An 18,832-nucleotide genomic window follows, 5' to 3' on the forward strand; every position below is an offset into this window, starting at 1 on the left:
CCTGGTTAATGTTAGTTATTGAAACTTCATATTTTATATGGAAAGCGTATAATATGTCTGGTTTATGTAGTGTAACTGTGAAACAAACAAATAAACAAACAGGCCCAAGCCAGGGAAGTAAATGCCTTGATTTGTGAGAACAGTGATGGTTTCTGAAAGAGATTAAATCCAATACCAAATCCCGTAATATACAATGAAGAAAACAGAAGGGGTTAACTGCAGTCATAAAGCCTCATTCTGTTCTTACTTCCTCAATTCTGGAAACAGATATAAACATCATTTTTGATCTATTCTTAGGAGAGATTTACAAACAGAGCATCTAAAGACAAAGGCATCAAAGCAGCAGCTACCTGACTGAAGAATGAATTACATTACTCTACAAGCAGCTCAAAGGCTGGGAATAAAACTTGAAAAAGCGACTCCTTGAACGTGACACTTTCCTTTCACGTTATCTATTATATACCGAAAAGTACAGGCCAAGCAGCAGTTCTCTTCAGGGAAATGCCATACTTGGTAGAAATTCAATACCTATTTTACCAGTGGGAGCTGCTAAAAAGCATTCTTAGAGCTCAAACGCCCCTTACAGTGAGAAAAGATGGAATCATTTTTGCAGCCTCTACTTCCCCATCTCTCGGTAGCTGTGAAGAGGGGCCCTTACTCCTCACTGTGTGAGGGAACAGCCTGGTTCCCAGCTCCCTGACATGACCCCACCGCTGAGCAGAATCTTTTAATAGGAATATTTATTCTAAAAGAACCATGGGAGGATGTTACGTGGATATGCTATTATTGTCACACATTTTACTTTTCCATATGTTATAAAATCATACACCATTGTCATCTGTAAGCAAGACTAGAGCATTGTTCAGTCTAGGGCTAATTATTCCTCACTCATAGGGCAAGACCCCTCTGTGTATCCTCAGTGCCCCCTGAATCTTGACGTTTTCCAGTCAGGCTGGTGGGGATAGGCACTATGCCCAGGCCTTTTGGAGCCTGGAGTACTGTTTCCTCTGTTCATTTTGAGTGGTTCTTTCTCTGGCCTCAGGTAGTTTCCTCACACACCTGTGGTGAGAAGTACTTAGCTAAATACTTAAGGCCAAATCTCTGCAGGTCTCCAGAGTTCTCTGTGCGTGTAGTTCTCTTCATGCCTCTGTCCTGAGAATTTTAATGACCTTGATCTCCCTGCGCTCTCGGCCCTGTCTCCTCAGTGTAGGGAGTCTGACCGTCTCTGTCTGGGTTCCTCTTCCTTGCACTACAGCCTGCAAAACTCTCAAACCCGGAAACGAGGGCAGTTGTAGGGCTGGCCTCATTCATTTCCTGTGTCTCAGGGATCACACTATCATTCCCTGTTTCATATACTTTGTCCATTTGGGTTGCTTCAGGCAGAAGGGTGGATGTAGCCCTCACTTCTGTTGTGTAGACACAGGGTTAGAATTGCGGGGTCTTAAGAGTATATGCGTGTTTAGCTTTAGTAGATATCACCTAGAGTCTACGAAAATAAATCCAGCTAATTTTAATTGCAGATAATTTTCACTAATATAATTGACATTCGTTTTACCTAGAACATGTTGCTAGATCTTAGTCCCCCACTTAACATAGTAAAGCGTGAAGGTGACAAGTTCTCAGTGACACCGTTCACTTTCTTTAGAACTTCAGTGATGTACACCCTCACATTAAATATATTATTGTAAGTATTAAGTGGTGGTGGCAGGGAGGAGGGAAAGCAGAGAGAGCAGATAAATCTGTCTTTACTTGACTGTTAGTTGTCATTATATTTGATAGCATATGTTTGCTAAGTCATAGCAGCTTTGATTTTTCCAGAAACCTAGTGATATTATATGTTGCTATTATAGGTACCTAGTCCATTAGCAAATTCTCTGTTGCTCTGTCTTTACAATCTCACTGCAGGGGAGCGGGGGGTACTCTTCTCACATAGGAGGTGTGTACCTGCAGTGGCACCGGGTATCAGTTTATAATAGGGAGGGCATCGTGGTACTGGTCTGGAGGGGGAGCACCCATCTTTTTTTTTTTTTTTTTTTAATGTTGAGCCTTCTTTTAATTTATTTTTATTTCTGGCTGTGTTGGGTCTTCGTTTCTGTGCGAGGGCTTTCTCTAGTTGCGGTGAGCGGGGGCCACTCTTCATCACGGTGCGCGGGCCTCTCACTGCCGTGGCCTCTCCCGTTGCGGAGCACAGGCTCCAGACGCGCAGGCTCAGTAGTTGTGGCTCACGGGCCCAGTTGCCCCGCGGCATGTGGGATCTTCCCAGACCAGGGCTCGAACCCGTGTCCCCTGCATTAGCAGGTAGATTCTCAACCACTACGCCACCAGGGAAGCCCAAGGAGCACCCATCTTGAGATGGGAACTCAAGACTTCTGGGGATTAAGCTTCCTGATTTCAAGGTAAAGGTTTAACAGTCCAAGACTACCTGTGATGTACCTGAGCCTGTCATTGACTTGAAAAGTAGAATACCCTTTCAAAATAAAAATCTACGTATTTTTATAGTTAAAGTAAAATTATTGACAGGGGTAAGAAGATTAAAATTGGAAGGGACTAGATTTTGGGGTTTTGTTGGTTTTTTTTGGCAGCGCCACAAGGCTTGCGGAATCTTAGTTCCCAGAGCAGGGATTGAACCTGGGCCCCAGCAGTGAAAGCACAAGAGCCCTAACCACTGGACCACCAGGGAATTCTCAAGACTAGATTTTTTTTTTTTTTTTTTTTTTTTTGCGGTACGCGGGCCTCTCACTGCTGTGGCCTCTCCCGTTGCGGAGCACAGGCTCCGGACGCGCAGGCTCAGCGGCCATGGCCCACAGGCCCAGCCACTCCACGGCATGCGGGATCCCCCCGGACCGGGGCACGAACCCGCATCCCCCGCACCGGCAGGCAGACTCTCAGCCACTGCGCCACCAGGGAACCCCCCCAAGACTAGATTTTTAACTTGGAGCTCATGTTGGCATGAGACATTGAAGTTGTACATTCCAGAAGTAATGCTGTCTCCTTTTGGTAATTTGGAAACATTAAAACCAGCTAGTACTTCCTGCACAGTTAGTTTAGGGGGCTTGCTTGCTCTACAGATGTGTAGCTGTCAGCTACTTTGGGTATGATGCTGTACTTTCATATTAAAAGAATCCTTCCTGAAGAATGCTTGATGAAAGATGTTTTGTATTCTTCTTCTACTGAAGGACTCCTCCAAACTTATTTAGAAAAAAGAGGTTTCCCATACAAATTTCTTTTGGTATCCTTTTGGAGAAATTTCCTCGACTTTGAATCTCATCCTCCTCCCCCTCCAGTCTGGAGATGAGAATGTGATGTAGGTACAGCCCTAGGACCTAGTGATACCAAATAAGGAATCGTTTGTATGGAAAATTCCTTTCTCGGTGATTATCCCTCCTGTAGACCATAGAAGTCTGCCTTTAAAAAACAAACCTCACAGCCCTGTGCAGGACTCTCCCCTTCCCTCCCCTTTAGAGTTAGTGGAGCAGGGACTGTACAAGGGCATCCTGTATTCTTCCTCACTGGCTTGGTGGTCATGACTGAAATGCCATCGTTTTTGTTGTTGCAGCTGTTGTTTATTTGGATTAAATTTTTCCTCCTAAACACATGCAGATTGAAGAATACCCTTTCAAACCCATTTGGGTCCTGTGAGGAATCTGACCAGAGAGCCCCCAGGACCTAAGATGGAAGGAGAGGAATAGGGCCCCAAAGACAAGCTTGGCCATTTCATGAATTGGTCTAGTTTGGGAGCCTGTGGAATCTAAACAACTGTGTCCCTAAATTATGACACACTTTGAGAAATCACGTGAGAAGCAAATGATCAACCTTGTGGGGAGAGCGCCAGGCTCCATTCCCCACTCACCGTAGCAGTGATGACGGGTCCCTGTTCTGAAAGTATGTGAGGTAACAGTCTAGATACTTTTGCTTCTAAGCTTTGTAAACATTCAGCCATCTCACTGCATAAAATTGCTGATGCAGCCTCAGACTGGAAATTTATTTCTCCATAGATACTGTGAAATCCACCTGGAATTAGCATACATTAGGGTTTGGGAAGAGCATTAAGAAAAACAGTTCCAAGTAATCATTTCTCACCTTGTCCTCTTAGCCCGTCTCTGTACCACATCAGCACCCAGCACCCATGCTCAATCTTGCTTTTACTTCCTGAATCACATCTCAGAGGATTTCTTTTTTTTCCTTTATGTCTGTCACCTCCGACACAGCCAGAGAGCAGCCCTGATGAGATTCTATGTGGACGTCACTTTTTTTCCTTGCTCCAAATTGTTTCTTTCTCATCAACAGTCTTATTGAAATCAAAACGTCTGGCCCTTAGAGTCCAGCAGAGCAGAGGGCTAAGTCACACCACAAAATGCTGACTTTCACTCAACTCTGAGATCAGGAGAGAGCTAAGCATGATGACAGACATTTTTAGGTATCTTAGGTACATAGGTATGGTAAATTCTACGTTTTAGCTGCCTAGCCTTGACCTCAAATTATATTGTAGATACTACAATTTGTTCTTCACCTTTTTTTTAAATAAGAAATGACCACATAAAGTTATAAGATGATTCAATGTGACTTTAATGTGTAAAGAAATGTTTGTGTTAGTGAAAATATAATATCTATGAAAAATGAGATGGTAGAGGTTGTGAGTCATCATTTTCTTTAAATGCTGATTATTTGTTTTCTTTAAAATAATGTCTTAGGACTGAGACTAGATGCTTTGTATTTGGGCAAAATTGATTTTCCTGTTTGGGACGATTGAGAAATGATACTCTGAATAATGAGATTGTAGAGGAAAGAGTGACTTTAAAAAAAAAGCAGTCTCACAACCTTTGGACCTTGAAATGGAGGACCAGCCTCTTAATCCCTGGCAGAGTATGTGTTTTTCTGCCATTTAGCATCACATGCAAGTAACCTGCATTTCTGTCTTTCCTTTCTGATAACAGCCTTTGTCCCCTCTTCCACCAATTCCTAACTTGATACAAGACCAGGTTTGATCGACTAGATGGTATTGTACTATTGGCTGGCTTCTCTGGTTTTGATTAAATAGAATTTTCTCACTGGGCAAAAGCAAGGCTGGTGATCTCCACTCTTTGACTATGGCTAAGTGTCTTATTTCTGTACAGTGTTTCATGGCTGGACCATTTTTTATTTTTATTGTTTGCGGTACGCGGGCCTCTCACCGTTGTGGCCTCTCCCGTTGCGGAGCACAGGCTCCAGACGCGCAGGCCCAGCGGCCATGGCTCACGGGCCCAGCCGCTCCGTGGCATGTGGGATCTTCCCGGACCGGGGCACGAACCCGTGTCCCCTGCATCGGCAGGCGGACTCCCAACCACTGTGCCACCACGAAAGCCCCTGGACCATTTTTTAAAAGAACTGTTTACACCATTAGTTCATGAGAAGGAGATGTTACACCACTAGAGTAATGATGGTAATGACATTCTAGACACAAGAGTTCCTAACACTGCTTCTTAACTACAGCTGAGATGTAGATAAGTCTACATGAAGGCTGAAAGAAGGCATGCAGCCATGAAAACCACATTCTTTTTGTCACAACTGGTAGCAGAAGGACCTGGATTCGGTTTGCCCCATGCTTCTGTCTTCCTCTGATGCCACCATAGAAAGCAGTGGGTTCCAGGAGTGAATGAAAAGAAGCATTAGGCTTGGATAACCCCAAAACTTGACTTACCGAAGCATGTCACCTCCAGCTTTGTTCTTCTTTCTCAACATTTCTTTGGCAAGGAGTTTTTAAAAGATGGTTCAGTCTTATGTATTTCAGTTTGAATAGCCAAGCTGGTCAGAAAGCCGGTTTGGGGAAAATCACAGACGTCCAGGTGAGGGCTAATGTTATAATTCCTGGAATGTGGCTGCTTCATGAAACCTCCCTGACTTTCCCCAACTCTACCTTGGTCCTTAAAGCACCCCCACCTACACACCTCAGATGACTCCTATGTCATTTTTCCTGTGATGCTTTAATACTCTGTTGCATCATTCTCATCTCCTCCCCACCAAAGTTCTTGATTCAGAACCACTTTTTACTCAATATTTGAATTGCCATAAAACTTCCTTCTGTATCTTCCATCTAATAAATATGCCATAAATATTTGTTAAATGACTAAATACATGATTCAGTGGCTCTCAACAGTCAAAGTGCCTCAGAGTCAACTGGAGAGATTTAAAATATGGATGCCAGGGCCACACCCCCAGGGATTCTGATTGACAGTGTTTGGTGTTTTTGTTGGAAAACTCCCAGGTGATTTCGATGTGCGGGTCGGAGTGGAAAACCAGGGGATCAGGCTGATTCTGGGTGGTCTGCAGTATTACCTGGGAATATCATATCCCCTTTGAATGCCTACATATTTCCCTTTTCCTCATGAATGATCAAGGCATGACAGAAATGCCCTGATTATCTCGCCTTTAAAGTTATTCAAAATCATGAATATGGAGTCTACCATATGGGGGTAGTTGGACATACAGCACTATGCTATTACTGATTCAGATCATTTGGTTGCATTTTCCAGCGTGTGCTATCAATTAGCTTTCCTTGGGAAGGAGAAGGTGAATTGCTGTTTTTCACTAGACATCTGGAATTTGACTGACTGACTTATTTTTAACAGCTATGGGTCCTAAAAACACCAAAAGAGGAAGGGGTTAAAACATGCCTCCTTCTAGCACAGAACTCAAAGTCTGGCAGTGGTGTGATTGTACAACTGTTTTGACCTCAGCAGGGGAAAGTCTTTATTTAATTCTATGTAATGTGTATATAATAATATCATTTTAAGGCACCTCCTTCAAAATAGAAACTGGGATGTTGGAGATAATAACAATAAACAAAAATTAAAACCAAACCGGGCTCAGTGCCCAGGAAAACTATCAGATTCCAAGAACTGGCAAGCAATAACGTAATAGAGGGAAAAAAGTCAGGAATGGATGAAGTTGTAACTGCCTCCGTTAAAAATGACCACTCTGCAGTGCGATTGCTGTTGAACAATTCCGTGGGGCATTTGTTGGGTGGGTGGAGTTCCTGCCCTTCTCATTTCAGTGACAAACTTCCAGTGGAACTTGCCTTCCTAAAAGTGTCAGTCTCAAACATGCCAATAATTACGGCAATCTTGCTTTATGTTTGAACTTTTATAATGCTATAAACTAGTTGGAAATAAATGGACCAGAAATAAAAATATGAGTTAACTGCAGTCAGAAGGAAAGCCTTCATGTTTCCCAGGATGCCTAAATGTCGTGTGATTTACATAAACAAAGGAGGAAATCCTCTGTGTGTGTTTAGGGGTGTGTGTCTAATACAGGAACCCATGTTTTCCTGTTATTGAAAAGCATTCTTTAATCGTTTAAGCACATTTTAGGACCCACATATATTCCAGGTGTGTTGTTTCCCTTGACATTAAAACAGCAGAGCAGGGCCTGACTATCAGAGAAACCTATTAGAGCTTCCCTTTGTGTCATATAGACACATAAAATGAATGAATTAAATTGAGTGGACAGACAGCCCTGGCAGACTGGTAATATTGTGTGAATTTAGTGAAGGGAATGGTTGTTCCTAATGGGACTTAAGCAGACTTATACATGGAGCTGTAGGCTAGACAGGCCATTTGTGAATGGAGGACTATAACATTTCCTTGATCGTGGGTGTTAAGGGGATGATGACTTTTTAACCGTGAAAGTAAATGTAATTGGTGTGAAATGTTCATAAGCTTCTAGCCAAATATAACTGAATAATGGGCAGTAAACCTAAGCATTATTTGAAAATTTTAAAAAATGTTTGCCAAATTCTGGTTAGGAACAAAGGGAGAAGATTGTACTGAGATCCGAAAAACAGCCCGGTCCTGTACCATAGGGTTCTTACCCACCCTAAAGGCAGGGTGCCCACATTTCTTTCCCCTCTTGGTCACTGCTTTCATGACCCCAGACACTGAAGCTGTGATAAAACTCTGGTATGTGTGAAGGACAGCCTTCTTACCACCAATCATGACTGGAATAGGTGTTTTCTGTCCTTCATCCCGCAAGGATTCTTTTTGCCATCTGTTGAGCATTTGCATGGTTATTTGCAAGTGTGGGATCTGTGGGCTTATTTGAAACTAAGAAAGAATGTAGCACTGATGCACAGTCTTACTAGGATTGCATTCATTACAAGGAATGCTTTCCACTTTTCCTGGCTCCTTTAAGAGCATCGTTTCTATTTAAACTTACAATTCTTATAGGCAGAGCTCAGGAGGAGCTTTTAGGAAAACCCTTCTAAAATACTTAATTACCTCCCCTCCCTTGAGGCTCTAATCATGAAGTAAGCAGATAGAGAAATATTCAGAGTGACTCTCTCCTGATGGCTGGTACTTGACCTCTGTCCAAGAGGTGACAAGGTCCATCCTCAGCATGGAAGGGAGAACTGACTAAGGCCAGGAGGAGGAACTGTCCTGGCCCTACAGTTGTGGTGGCCTCAGGAATTCATATGTGGAGAGGGGCAGGGGTTATAATCAGATGCAAACTGGGTACAAACTGACTATATTTTAAAGCCAAATAGTTGGGGTTTTTTTTTTTTTTTTTGAGTGAAGTATTACTTCTTATCTTCTCACTAAAGCCTGGAATATTTACACTGGACTATAACATTAGAAATATGCATTGCAGCTCCCTAGGGGAACCGGTAACCTGCACTTCCTTTCAAATGCAGCCTTTCCTAACTACCCCTACCTGATGCCTGTCAGCCCCATATGCTGCTTTCCCTGCTAGACATCACTGTGCATTTGTAGCCTCCATTAGAGGAGCTTGGTGTTACTTATTCCTGTTGTGTTCAATGTGAGTGGATGACGGCATAAATGAAGCTGCCCTTACAATTAAAAGTATATTGTAACTGCTTGAGGGTGCACGTTATAGTTTCTATTTCTTTTGAGTTCATCTCTTACTAAAGGTACACATATTCATTCATTTTCATTTTCTTTCTTTCTCTGCTTCTCTTTCTTTCTCTCTGTACTTATCTCTCCCTCTCCCTCCCTCCTTCCCTCCCTCCCCCCTCTTCCTCCCCTCTGTACTCATACACATACACATGTATATACACACATATGTATATTTCTCTCTCTCTATACACACAACAGATATATCAGTTTTTCTCTCTCTCTCTCATTGCACATATGTATGTAGGTATAAGATGGACACACCACTGAATGAGGACCCAGACCACCCTGCACACCCACTAATCTGACTGGTCTTTTCTTGGCAGTGACAAACAAGAAACCCACACAGGCATCCATCACGAAGGTCAAACAGTTTGAAGGCTCCACGTCGTTCGTGCGGAGATCACAGTGGATGCTTGAGCAGCTTCGCCAGGTTAATGGCATCGATCCTAATCGGGTGAGTGAACTGTCCAGTGCTGAGCGAAGGTGTTCTTTCCACACAATGACTCTCTCATTGACCTTGGCAGGGTGATGGTTGTCTGAGTCATTTTTAACAAGACTATTGCTCTATTTCAGTTATGTGGCTAAGACTTTTTGATTCCTGTGCCCTTCTTACGGGAAATTATAAACCTTTTCATCATGTTTGACGGAGGTGCCTAAGGGGATGAATATTGAAGAAGTGCTACTCCAGTAATATGTTTATCAGCCAAGTGCAAAGAGCAGATTCAGATAATCACATCTGTGATTATCAATATGACAAACCATGTTCATCGAAGCTCCATTTATCTCCTAATGCCACCAGTGATGAGGTTTATTTACCAAAAATCAAATAAATGAACTGCACCTTGAAAATGATGTATTAGGATTCCATTGGATTTAATAAGAGAAACATTCTATGGTAGAGTTATGTATTCCAAGTGAATTCCCTTTGCTCACACGCTCACCATAAAATACATCAATAATGAGGAAAAAGAGGGCTTCCCTGGTGGCGCAGTGGTTGAGAGTCCGCCTGCCGATGCAGGGGACACGGGTTCGTGCCCCGGTCCGGGAAGATCCCACATGCCGCAGAGCGGCTGGGCCCATGAGCCATGACTGCTGGGCCTGCGCGTCCGGAGCCTGTGCTCCGCAACAGGAGAGGCCACAACAGTGAGAGGCCGCGTACCGCAAAAAAAAAAAAAAATAATGAGGAAAAAGAAAATGTAACTATATACTGTAATAGTAAGGGGTAATCTTTTCCTGCCGAAGGTTAGGGACAAGATTAATACTGTTCAGTGCCAAGAACCTAAAGGAATCCTTTTTCGAGTAATTGGGAAGGCAATGCATAGTCTGAATTCTGACACAAGTTGATAAGCAGTTAAGCTAAAGGGACTTCTGTGCTCTTAACTTCCTGGGGACATCTAAAAATGCCATGAGATTTGAGGTCTGCTTGATAAGGAGAGAAAGGTATACTCTCTGTGCACCTAGGTGCTAGTTAAATGAGTCTTGTGATTAGGACAAAAGTCTTTGAAAGGTGTTTTAGCCTTTATGAGTCTCTTAACGTGGTGAACTGGAAGCAGCAGTTTTTATAGCTTGAGATCAGTCGTTATTTCACTGTCTTTTCCAGGATTCTGCGGAGTTTGATTTGTTGTTTGAAAATGCTTTTGACCAGTGGGTAGCCAGCACGGCCTCAGAAAAATGCACCTTCTTCCAGATCCTCCACCACACCTGCCAGCGCTACCTCACGGACAGGAAGCCAGAGTTTATTAACTGCCAGTCCAAAATCATGGGAGGTGAGTGGGCGTTTGTGTGACTTTACTCATTCTGTTTCCTTAGATGCACTTTTACATACAGTTAGGTGTTCAGCCGCGTAATTAAAGACCAGAAAAAAAGAATCCGGACGCTCAGAGCTGGACCGCGTGAGGACCACTCTGGGAGTTCATCGCATGCTAATCTAGACACAGTGGTATGTTTTCACTCTTATCCAAAAGCTGATCTTTTAAAAGGAATTAACTCCTTAGCTAAGATTCTTTGTACGATGAGAACAAACCTGTCCCTTTATTAGAAAAACCTTTCCGTTTGGTTTCTTCTCTACCATTTCATCACAGAACACTCTCCTGGGTTGCTTTTTCCTAGTATTTCTCAAGATATTTTACAAATACTGATATGACCGTTCCTACAGATACAGTCCCTTTCTTTCAAATTGCACCTAGTCTCACATTTATTCCTTGAATGGCAGACAGCTGAAGTAGGATGAGTGCTGTGAGCCAGCCTTAAGGAACGAGTACCAGCATTGGCAAGTTAATGAGAAACACTTAGAGGGTGCTTAGCACATTTCTTTTAGGTGGCGTTTCTTTTTAGAGACTTGAAACTGTGCTAAAAATATAAAGCCTTGCCAGTCACTATGGGAGTTGAGGAAGAGTGTGTATATTATTGGTCTTTTCACTGACCTGTTCTCCTGGTTTTGAGAGCATCTTTTTAAAAATGTACCAACTTTGTCTTAATCAAATGTAAGTGAAGGTCACAATAGAGACAGTACATCTTCCCCTTGGGCTGTATCTATCTTTCATATGAACATGAGGCAGAATCCATCGTTCTGTCCCAACAGCTGCTACGCACACTCTCATTTTGCCATTAGTCTGCTAGATATTGTGGGAGAAAATGCTGTCAATACTTCATTATTTGCCACTGAAGTGTTAGTGTGCCTCTTAAATAGGAAGTTGCTCACATCGTATGAACCTTGAAAGGTCTCTCTTAGATGCTGATAAAGACTCTTGTGTTATCACTTCTCTGTTTAGTCCTAGAGAAATACGAGGTGATGAGTGCATATTTTCTTCAAAGTGACTACATCCTATGGTACAAAAGTGAAAAAAATATTATACATAGATGTTGAAAGGAAAGGAAATATCAAACACTAACCTCTTACTGTTTGGAAAACATGATGAGACTCTATCATGTCTGTGCCACCAGTGTTGTTCAAATGAATCCTGCTTTGCAAATCCAGCCTTAACAGACTTGGCCAAAGGTTCAAGCACCCAGGCTGAGGACCACAGATGGTCACATTTTCAGGGAATGGAAAACTGACCAGGCAACCCCAGCTTTCCCTCATTCTTCCTTAGGATCTTCTCTAGTATCCTAGAATCACATTTGTTTCTTGATCTTAAGTTCCTGCTATGAAACATTTCCCCCCGTCAGTATCAGTACGGTCAGTAGCTTGCCCAGCTGGCCCCTAAGCAGAGTCTCCTCTAAAAAACAGTGTGACGTGTGGATTTGAAATTTCTGTTGCTCTTGGAGACAGACTTTCTCTCGAGCACTCCACTTCTCCAGGTTCCATCCTGGGAGCAGAGGGCATCAGAAGCAGAGGCGGTTCCATGGGGATGACTGCATTTCCTCAGAGTGGAAATAGGAGGCGGAAGCAAGGGGGCACAGACTCACTCCTCCGTCCCCGTGAGGGAAACAAGCCGCCCCCTTCCTGCAGAGGTTAGGGAGAGCTCTGGGAACTCTCCCATAAGGGACGGCGCTAGGTAGCCCTCTTCTCTGTTGTCTCTGAAGCTCTCATTTCTTCTCTCAGAACAGGCCCTTGCATTCCTTCATTCACTCTTAGCTCATCATCCAACCACACAACATGTAAGTACTAAGTACCTACTATGAGCTAGTCACTTTGTTACGTCCTCGATGTGGAGAATCATTCTATGTTTGGTCCCTTAATAGACCCTAATTGCCACTACCCAAACCCCAGACTGGCAGGCCCCTAACAGCCTTTCCATATGCATTACCCTCTCGAATATCCTCAGACCTTTCCACACATTCCCGCCCAGCTGCTTCTGTCATTGGCCCAGTCTTTCGATGTCTTCCACTGCCCTATGAACCCCAAATTATGCTGAGTTGAGACAAGAATCTATATATCCATAGTTAAACTGTCGGTATGTATAGTGCGTAAAACTAAAGATTGATCTCCTGTAGTAAGAAAAAGAATAAGTTCATGAGACCAAGTGCCAGAATTGGCTCTGCCCTCTGTGACCTTAGATGTGTCTCTCATCTTCCTCAGACCTCAGTCTTCCCTGGTGTAACATATGGGGGTTAGACTAGATGATATCTACAATCTGTCGGGTCGTTTGAGAATCTGTAATTCATAAGTTATAGCTTTATTGCGTAGGCTAGTCACTTCTTAATTTAAGAATCAAAAGATTTAGTGCTGTTAAATACTGCCCAGTTCTAGATTCCCAGGGAAGGCAAAAAAGTTTGAATTAGACACATGGTAATTTGCTGGCAGCACATACATCCTTAGTGAGTACAGCTTGTCTTATCTAAACAGTCGCCTATCCTTGATAACAGTTGTACCAACACACCCTAGTGAATTAGCATGCTGATTAGTCTTCCTTTCTGCCTGTTATCACAATTCAGAGACTTAAAAAAATTGTGCAGTTTTCAGGTCACTACATTCTGACCCCTTTAACTTTTAGGGTACCTACCCCATCTTCAGCAAATGAGATCTGTTCCAAATTTCACAAAATCTTTTGGTTTGTCCTTACGGTATGGGCCGTAAGTGCTAGACACAAATTGTTTTCCATGCTGTGAAATGTGATAGGTTTTGTAATTTTAGAGAACTGATGCTGCTGTTGGTGTGCTGTCCTCCATCAGGTTCTGTACATACGTTATCTCATTTAGTTTTTACAGCAGTCTTTGGAAATACAATTTATTATCTCCATTTTACTGAGAAGGAAATAGGATCAGAGAGGTAATTAAACAGCTCGCCAAGGATCGTATAGCCTTTGTCCTCAAGTGGCAGGGCTGAGATTCAAACACAGGCCCTCGCCACTCTAAAACCATCGTTTTTGGGGTCACTGAGTGGAATGCTCCAGGGAACACCATTGATATTGTCTTTGGTATGAATGGTGGCCCCTGGAGTTGTGCAGGAATTTTGGGATATATTTTAGCCAGCACATTCCTAGGTATTAAAAAAAGGAGCTAAGAGGAGAGGGCCAGAGATTATGAGCAGTTTTAACTCTTTTCCTACTTTTATTGAGGTGTATGATTAAGATAATATGATGGAATCATCCGGGACCTCTAAAATCATTTTGCTTTTTGTTTTTGTTCATGAGAATTTCAATATATTAAAGAGATGAAAGTGAGGCTATTTTAGTCAATGGGGAAGATGCGGGAGCCCTGGCCACTCATCAGACCTCTTAGATATTTTGTTTCTGATCTAACCGCCGTCATTGGGAAAATTGAAGCCCAGTGATTTTGAAGGACTTTTGAAGGACAAATCTGTCTGATTCCCACTGAACCGTAGTTTCTTCTTAATTTTTTTAATTTTTATTTTTATTTATTTTTGGCTGCAATGGGTCTTCATTGCTGCGTGCGGGCTTTCTCTAGTTGTGGCAAGCAGGGGCTACTCTTCGTTGCGGTGTGCAGGCTTCTCATTGCGGCGGCTTCTCTTATTGCAGAGCACAGGTTCTAGGCGCGCGGGCTTCAGTAGTTGTGGCACGTGGGCTCAGTAGTTGTGGCTTGTGGGCTCCAGAGCACAGGCTCAGTAGTTTGGCGCATAGGCTTAGTTGCTCCGTGGCATGTGGGATCTTCCCAGACCAGAGCTCGAACCCGTGCCCCTTGCCTTGGCAGACGGATTCTTAACCACTGCGCCACCAGGGAAGTCCCCCATAGTTTCTTTAATACCAGTTCAAATAGGATTATCATTTAAGCATCTACAATTTCATGAAGTTCTTCTCTTATATTTATTGATTGTATATATTCCATATGGCCAGGTTTTTCTTTTTGGGGAAAGTCAGTTACACAGAAATAAATTCTTTGGATTGTTTGAAATTCTGTCCTCCAAACATGATATTTCCTTATCTCCAGAGGATAAACTGGGGAGCTTTGATCTTCTGGTGCTGGTTACAGGATCCAGGAGACATGGCCAAAGCCTACAGTTGTGAAGACCCCCATAAATTGAAAGACAGCGGGATGCTCTAAGCAGGTGTGAAGCAGAAAGCGTTGGTTTCTTCTGCCTTAGTCAGCATCTTTTCAGCCATCTTCTCTTGTCTGGATGGTTGAAGGACTTTGTCCTCAAGCCTTGGTCATTCCTGACCTCCACCCTACCTCTCTCGTAGTTCATTCAAGGTCAGTCACCTTTAGAAATACAAAGCCATTATTCAGTTGCTGGGTCCCTAAGCTACCAAGTAACCTGCAGAGAAGGAAGGTAGAGGTGTGGAGCATCTGGCTCCTGGAATATCACACAGCATCAGGAGCGACAGGGCCCTGAAGGTGAAGTCTTGGGTTCATATAGGTCATATTTACTTGTTCTAAGATGGTAGTTTTTTTCTGTCTATAGTAAGCAGAGATGATGATATAAATGATATACTGTTATATGTGTGATAACACATTTGTACTACGAAGATGCCTTGAAGGAGTTAATCACACATGTAGAACTTCAGACTCTAGAAGAGAGACTTGCTTTCAAGAGAGCAACATGGTCTGCCCCAAGTGGTAGCATCAGTTTACTTATAATGGACCTGTCATATTAAGTCAAGGTCCCAAGGGGGACTTTGTTTTGCTCTCTTCATGCTTCTTGACAAAATGTGAGCAAATCCCTCATAGTTCCCCATTGCTGTTTTATTTACACTGACCTTCTGTAGTGATTACTGTCGGCCTATTATTTTTATGCCTAATTCTGTGAACTAAGGAAATCTTGAATGGTGTTGGCAACTTCTGTGTTAGAACCACAAAATAAATGCTTTGAAACCTATTTTCTTTTTTAGTAAGCGCGGTAAATTATTTGCACACAAAAAAGTAATTTATTTCTCATGGCAAGGTTCTGTTTAACCTGAAGCATGTCCTAGCATTTTCCTTGAATTCTGAGTCCAAACACCCTTGGCTACCTCATTCAATTACCTCTCACTCTTTCATCTGTTCTATGTGGGTCATCCTTTAGGGGTGCCCCACCTACATTGTTCGAGTCCCACTTGGTTCCATAAGCATTTACTCAGCACCATCTGTCTGACAGGTACTGAGCTACCTGCCGACATCCAACAACCAAGTAGACGCCTTTGGCAACTTTACTTATGTTCCTGGAGGGACATCAGATGTAAACAGATATGAAACAATATGATACACCAAGGTGATGGCTGAGCTGCATTTTAAGGGATGGTTAACAGTTGACAGACACACAAGGGCAGGATGAAATGAGTTCTCTCTTATTGCAACAGTTAATCTAGACAGTTTCATTTCAATGTTATCTATATTCAGAATTTGGAACATGGCAGATTGTTTTTTCACGAAACAGGCTATTTTGCAGTGCCATGTATTTTTATCATCATCAAAGGGTATTTCTTAAGCATTGTCTGTCTATGTGCAGACCTTCAGATGATGGTATAAAGCCCAGACTTCTGAGCTCTTTTAGAATTCCGGGGACACAGATGTCTCTGATGTCTGCTTCATAGCAGGCTGGCCCTCATTTGCCCCTGCTGATTGGCATGCTGAAGAAGAACCAGATTGCTTTACTTTGGATTCCCCTGAGGTGGTACAGAATGTCAGGATTCAGACTGTGACTTTGTATTGTACTTTTCTCCCAAACAATGAAGGGGCATATCCCTGGGCAAGGTGTGCGAATATTCCACCTTGTGAGTGTCCCAGGCATGGGCACGTGTAAGGTGAGGTAACAGATAGATGACACAAAGAGCACATGTATGCATCCTAACAGGGCTCTTACAAAAAAAAAGTGATCAATATGGTTTTTAATCCAAATATATGAATGTAGTGCTCTAGTACAATCTATAACATTTGCCATAATTTGTACAGTTCTTCCTCGTGTTTTAATGTTTTCTGTCACTGAATAATGGCTTTGTGGGATGTGAACTTCACCCTCGTACACATGCTCCAACCACAGGCACATTACAAAGAGTTGCTTATTTCTCAAGAATAAATTCACGTGTAATTTTGCCCCTACCACTCAAATTCAACATACTCAGGGATGCGTGCAGACATACGCTAGTGATTATAATTCACATACCGAGTTAAATCGTATGAAAACCACCATATTGTTGCTTCTTGATGACACGTAGGTGAGGGGCAGGCCAGGCTGCTTAGCTGATTCGCTGTTACGAGAGGGTCAGGAAGTGTTTCTAATAGTTCTTTAGACCTAGAGGAATCCATGTCATAGTTCCTCCGGTGAGTTTTTGTTACCCTTGAGGAAATAACAAAGTAGCAAACTTCAGTTATCCTGTACCATGATACAAACAAGGAAAGTGGTGTATGAGGAACTTGCCTGAGGTCCCACAGCTAAATAAGGGCTGGAGCTAATACCTCGGTCAAGGCTTCTCACTTATTCCCCATCCATTCAGTGGGGACCAGGACTTCCAAGTTCCCTCAATAAGCACAGGTCTTCTTTTCCCTGTATTGATTCAGTCAAGCAGACAGGAGATAACTCCAATTTAACAAGGTATTTATGCGGCTCAAATTAAAACTTCTGTTTGAAAGTTCTCTCTAAATGTCTGTTAATGATATTAATTGTATACATATGCAGACTTACCCACCACTGTCCCATCAATCCGTCCTCTTCATGGCAGCCCATACCATCCTTTCCTAGACAGCATGATATTTTATTTAAGACTTGCTTTATAGAAACTTTTTGGAGAGAGTAAGAAATTAAGAATAGAAACCAAAAATTATGCATCAATAAAAATAATGGTACAAATATTTAAACTATACAATTGGAAAAGCTCAGTTTGGGGGATTTTTTTGCTTTGGTTATTGGAATCCCACCAGTGTAACTACTACGTCAAACACAAGTTTGATATATACTGTGCTACACAAAGTACTAACAACCATCTGACACTGGCTGAGCGTTCTTCGGAGCAGGACATTATAGCAGAAGCTATGAGGTGTTTCTTGATCTGAATCTTTTATGTATGTATGTTTAAAATTTACGATGACATTACCAATCATTATGTTGGGCATTTTGTGTGCTTTCTCATATTTTCTGATAGTCAGTCTATTCAATACTTCATCTTATTCCCAAAAGGTGAATTAAAAGCAGATGCTTTTATTTTCAGTAAGAAAATTGGAGTAACCAAGGACTAGTTCCTTAGGTCCCATCCAGTTCTATGCATGATATAAATGACTAGTAACTAAAGAAAAATTAGGTCACAGATGTGATTTTCATTGCTCATTGGCTGTAAGCCACACAGAAATGCATGCTGTGAAACAGCTGGTGGGTTATGGTTAGTCGTCTTAAGCCAGAGTGACTTTGTGCATTAAGTGCTTTGTGAATCATCTCTCCCCACCAAAATCTTGAACCAAACCAAAGCTACATAAAGGGGACTTCTGAGGTATCATTTATTGGCACGACAGGGATCATGAACGTATTTTGTCTTTCCCATGGTTAAACAATCTGCAGTAGACGAGAGCCATTTCTACTTTCAGAATCAACCAGAACACATAACTTGATAAAGTGGATAAAGGGACACACAACTTGATAAAGTGAAAAGAGCACAGACTAGATTCACTTACCCCTGTTTCTGATGGCCTCACTCATTAGCTCTGTAACCTTCTCCAAGCTGCTTAACTTACACTCAGCCTCTCTGTATCATGGATAGCAACGTATACCTTGAAGGAATGCTGTGGGGATTAAAATGAATTTTAAAATATTCGGTCAGATGGGATTTTTGCGAAGTGCCAGTACATGCCTGAATATCCTATTAAAAATTGCTATATGCCTATTCATAATATTACAAGACTTCTTCTAGGATATTTATCAAAAGCCCTTTCTTATGAAAGGAGTAAGAAAATATTCTTAAACTTTCCTAATCCACGTTGGCCATAAGAATTGCAAAAAAAAAAAAAAAAAAAAAATTAGTAATTTCGTTGTTCCAAGTGGGAAGGAGCTGAGCTTTTCAGACATCTGGAATGCTGAGTTGTTTGCCTGGTTTATAGAATGCTGAATGTGTCGCATTGTATGTTTGACATTTACAGAATGC

At 42.3% G+C, this 18,832-nt stretch overlaps 1 protein-coding gene across 3 annotated transcripts in view; it reads left to right on the top strand.

Moving 5' to 3' along the window:
- Nucleotides 1-18,832, top strand: part of STXBP6 (syntaxin binding protein 6) — a 280,707-nt gene that overhangs the window by 197,216 nt on the left and 64,659 nt on the right. For all 3 annotated transcript variants that reach the window (XM_060167954.1, XM_060167946.1, XM_060167937.1), the window contains 2 exons: nt 9,212-9,342; nt 10,489-10,654. In XM_060167954.1, the coding sequence (XP_060023937.1) occupies nt 9,212-9,342; nt 10,489-10,654 (297 nt within the window). The remainder of the gene's footprint in view (nt 1-9,211; nt 9,343-10,488; nt 10,655-18,832) is intronic.

The sequence above is a fragment of the Lagenorhynchus albirostris genome, chromosome 1 (genome assembly GCF_949774975.1).
Source record: "Lagenorhynchus albirostris chromosome 1, mLagAlb1.1, whole genome shotgun sequence".
Taxonomy (NCBI): Eukaryota; Metazoa; Chordata; class Mammalia; order Artiodactyla; family Delphinidae; genus Lagenorhynchus; species Lagenorhynchus albirostris.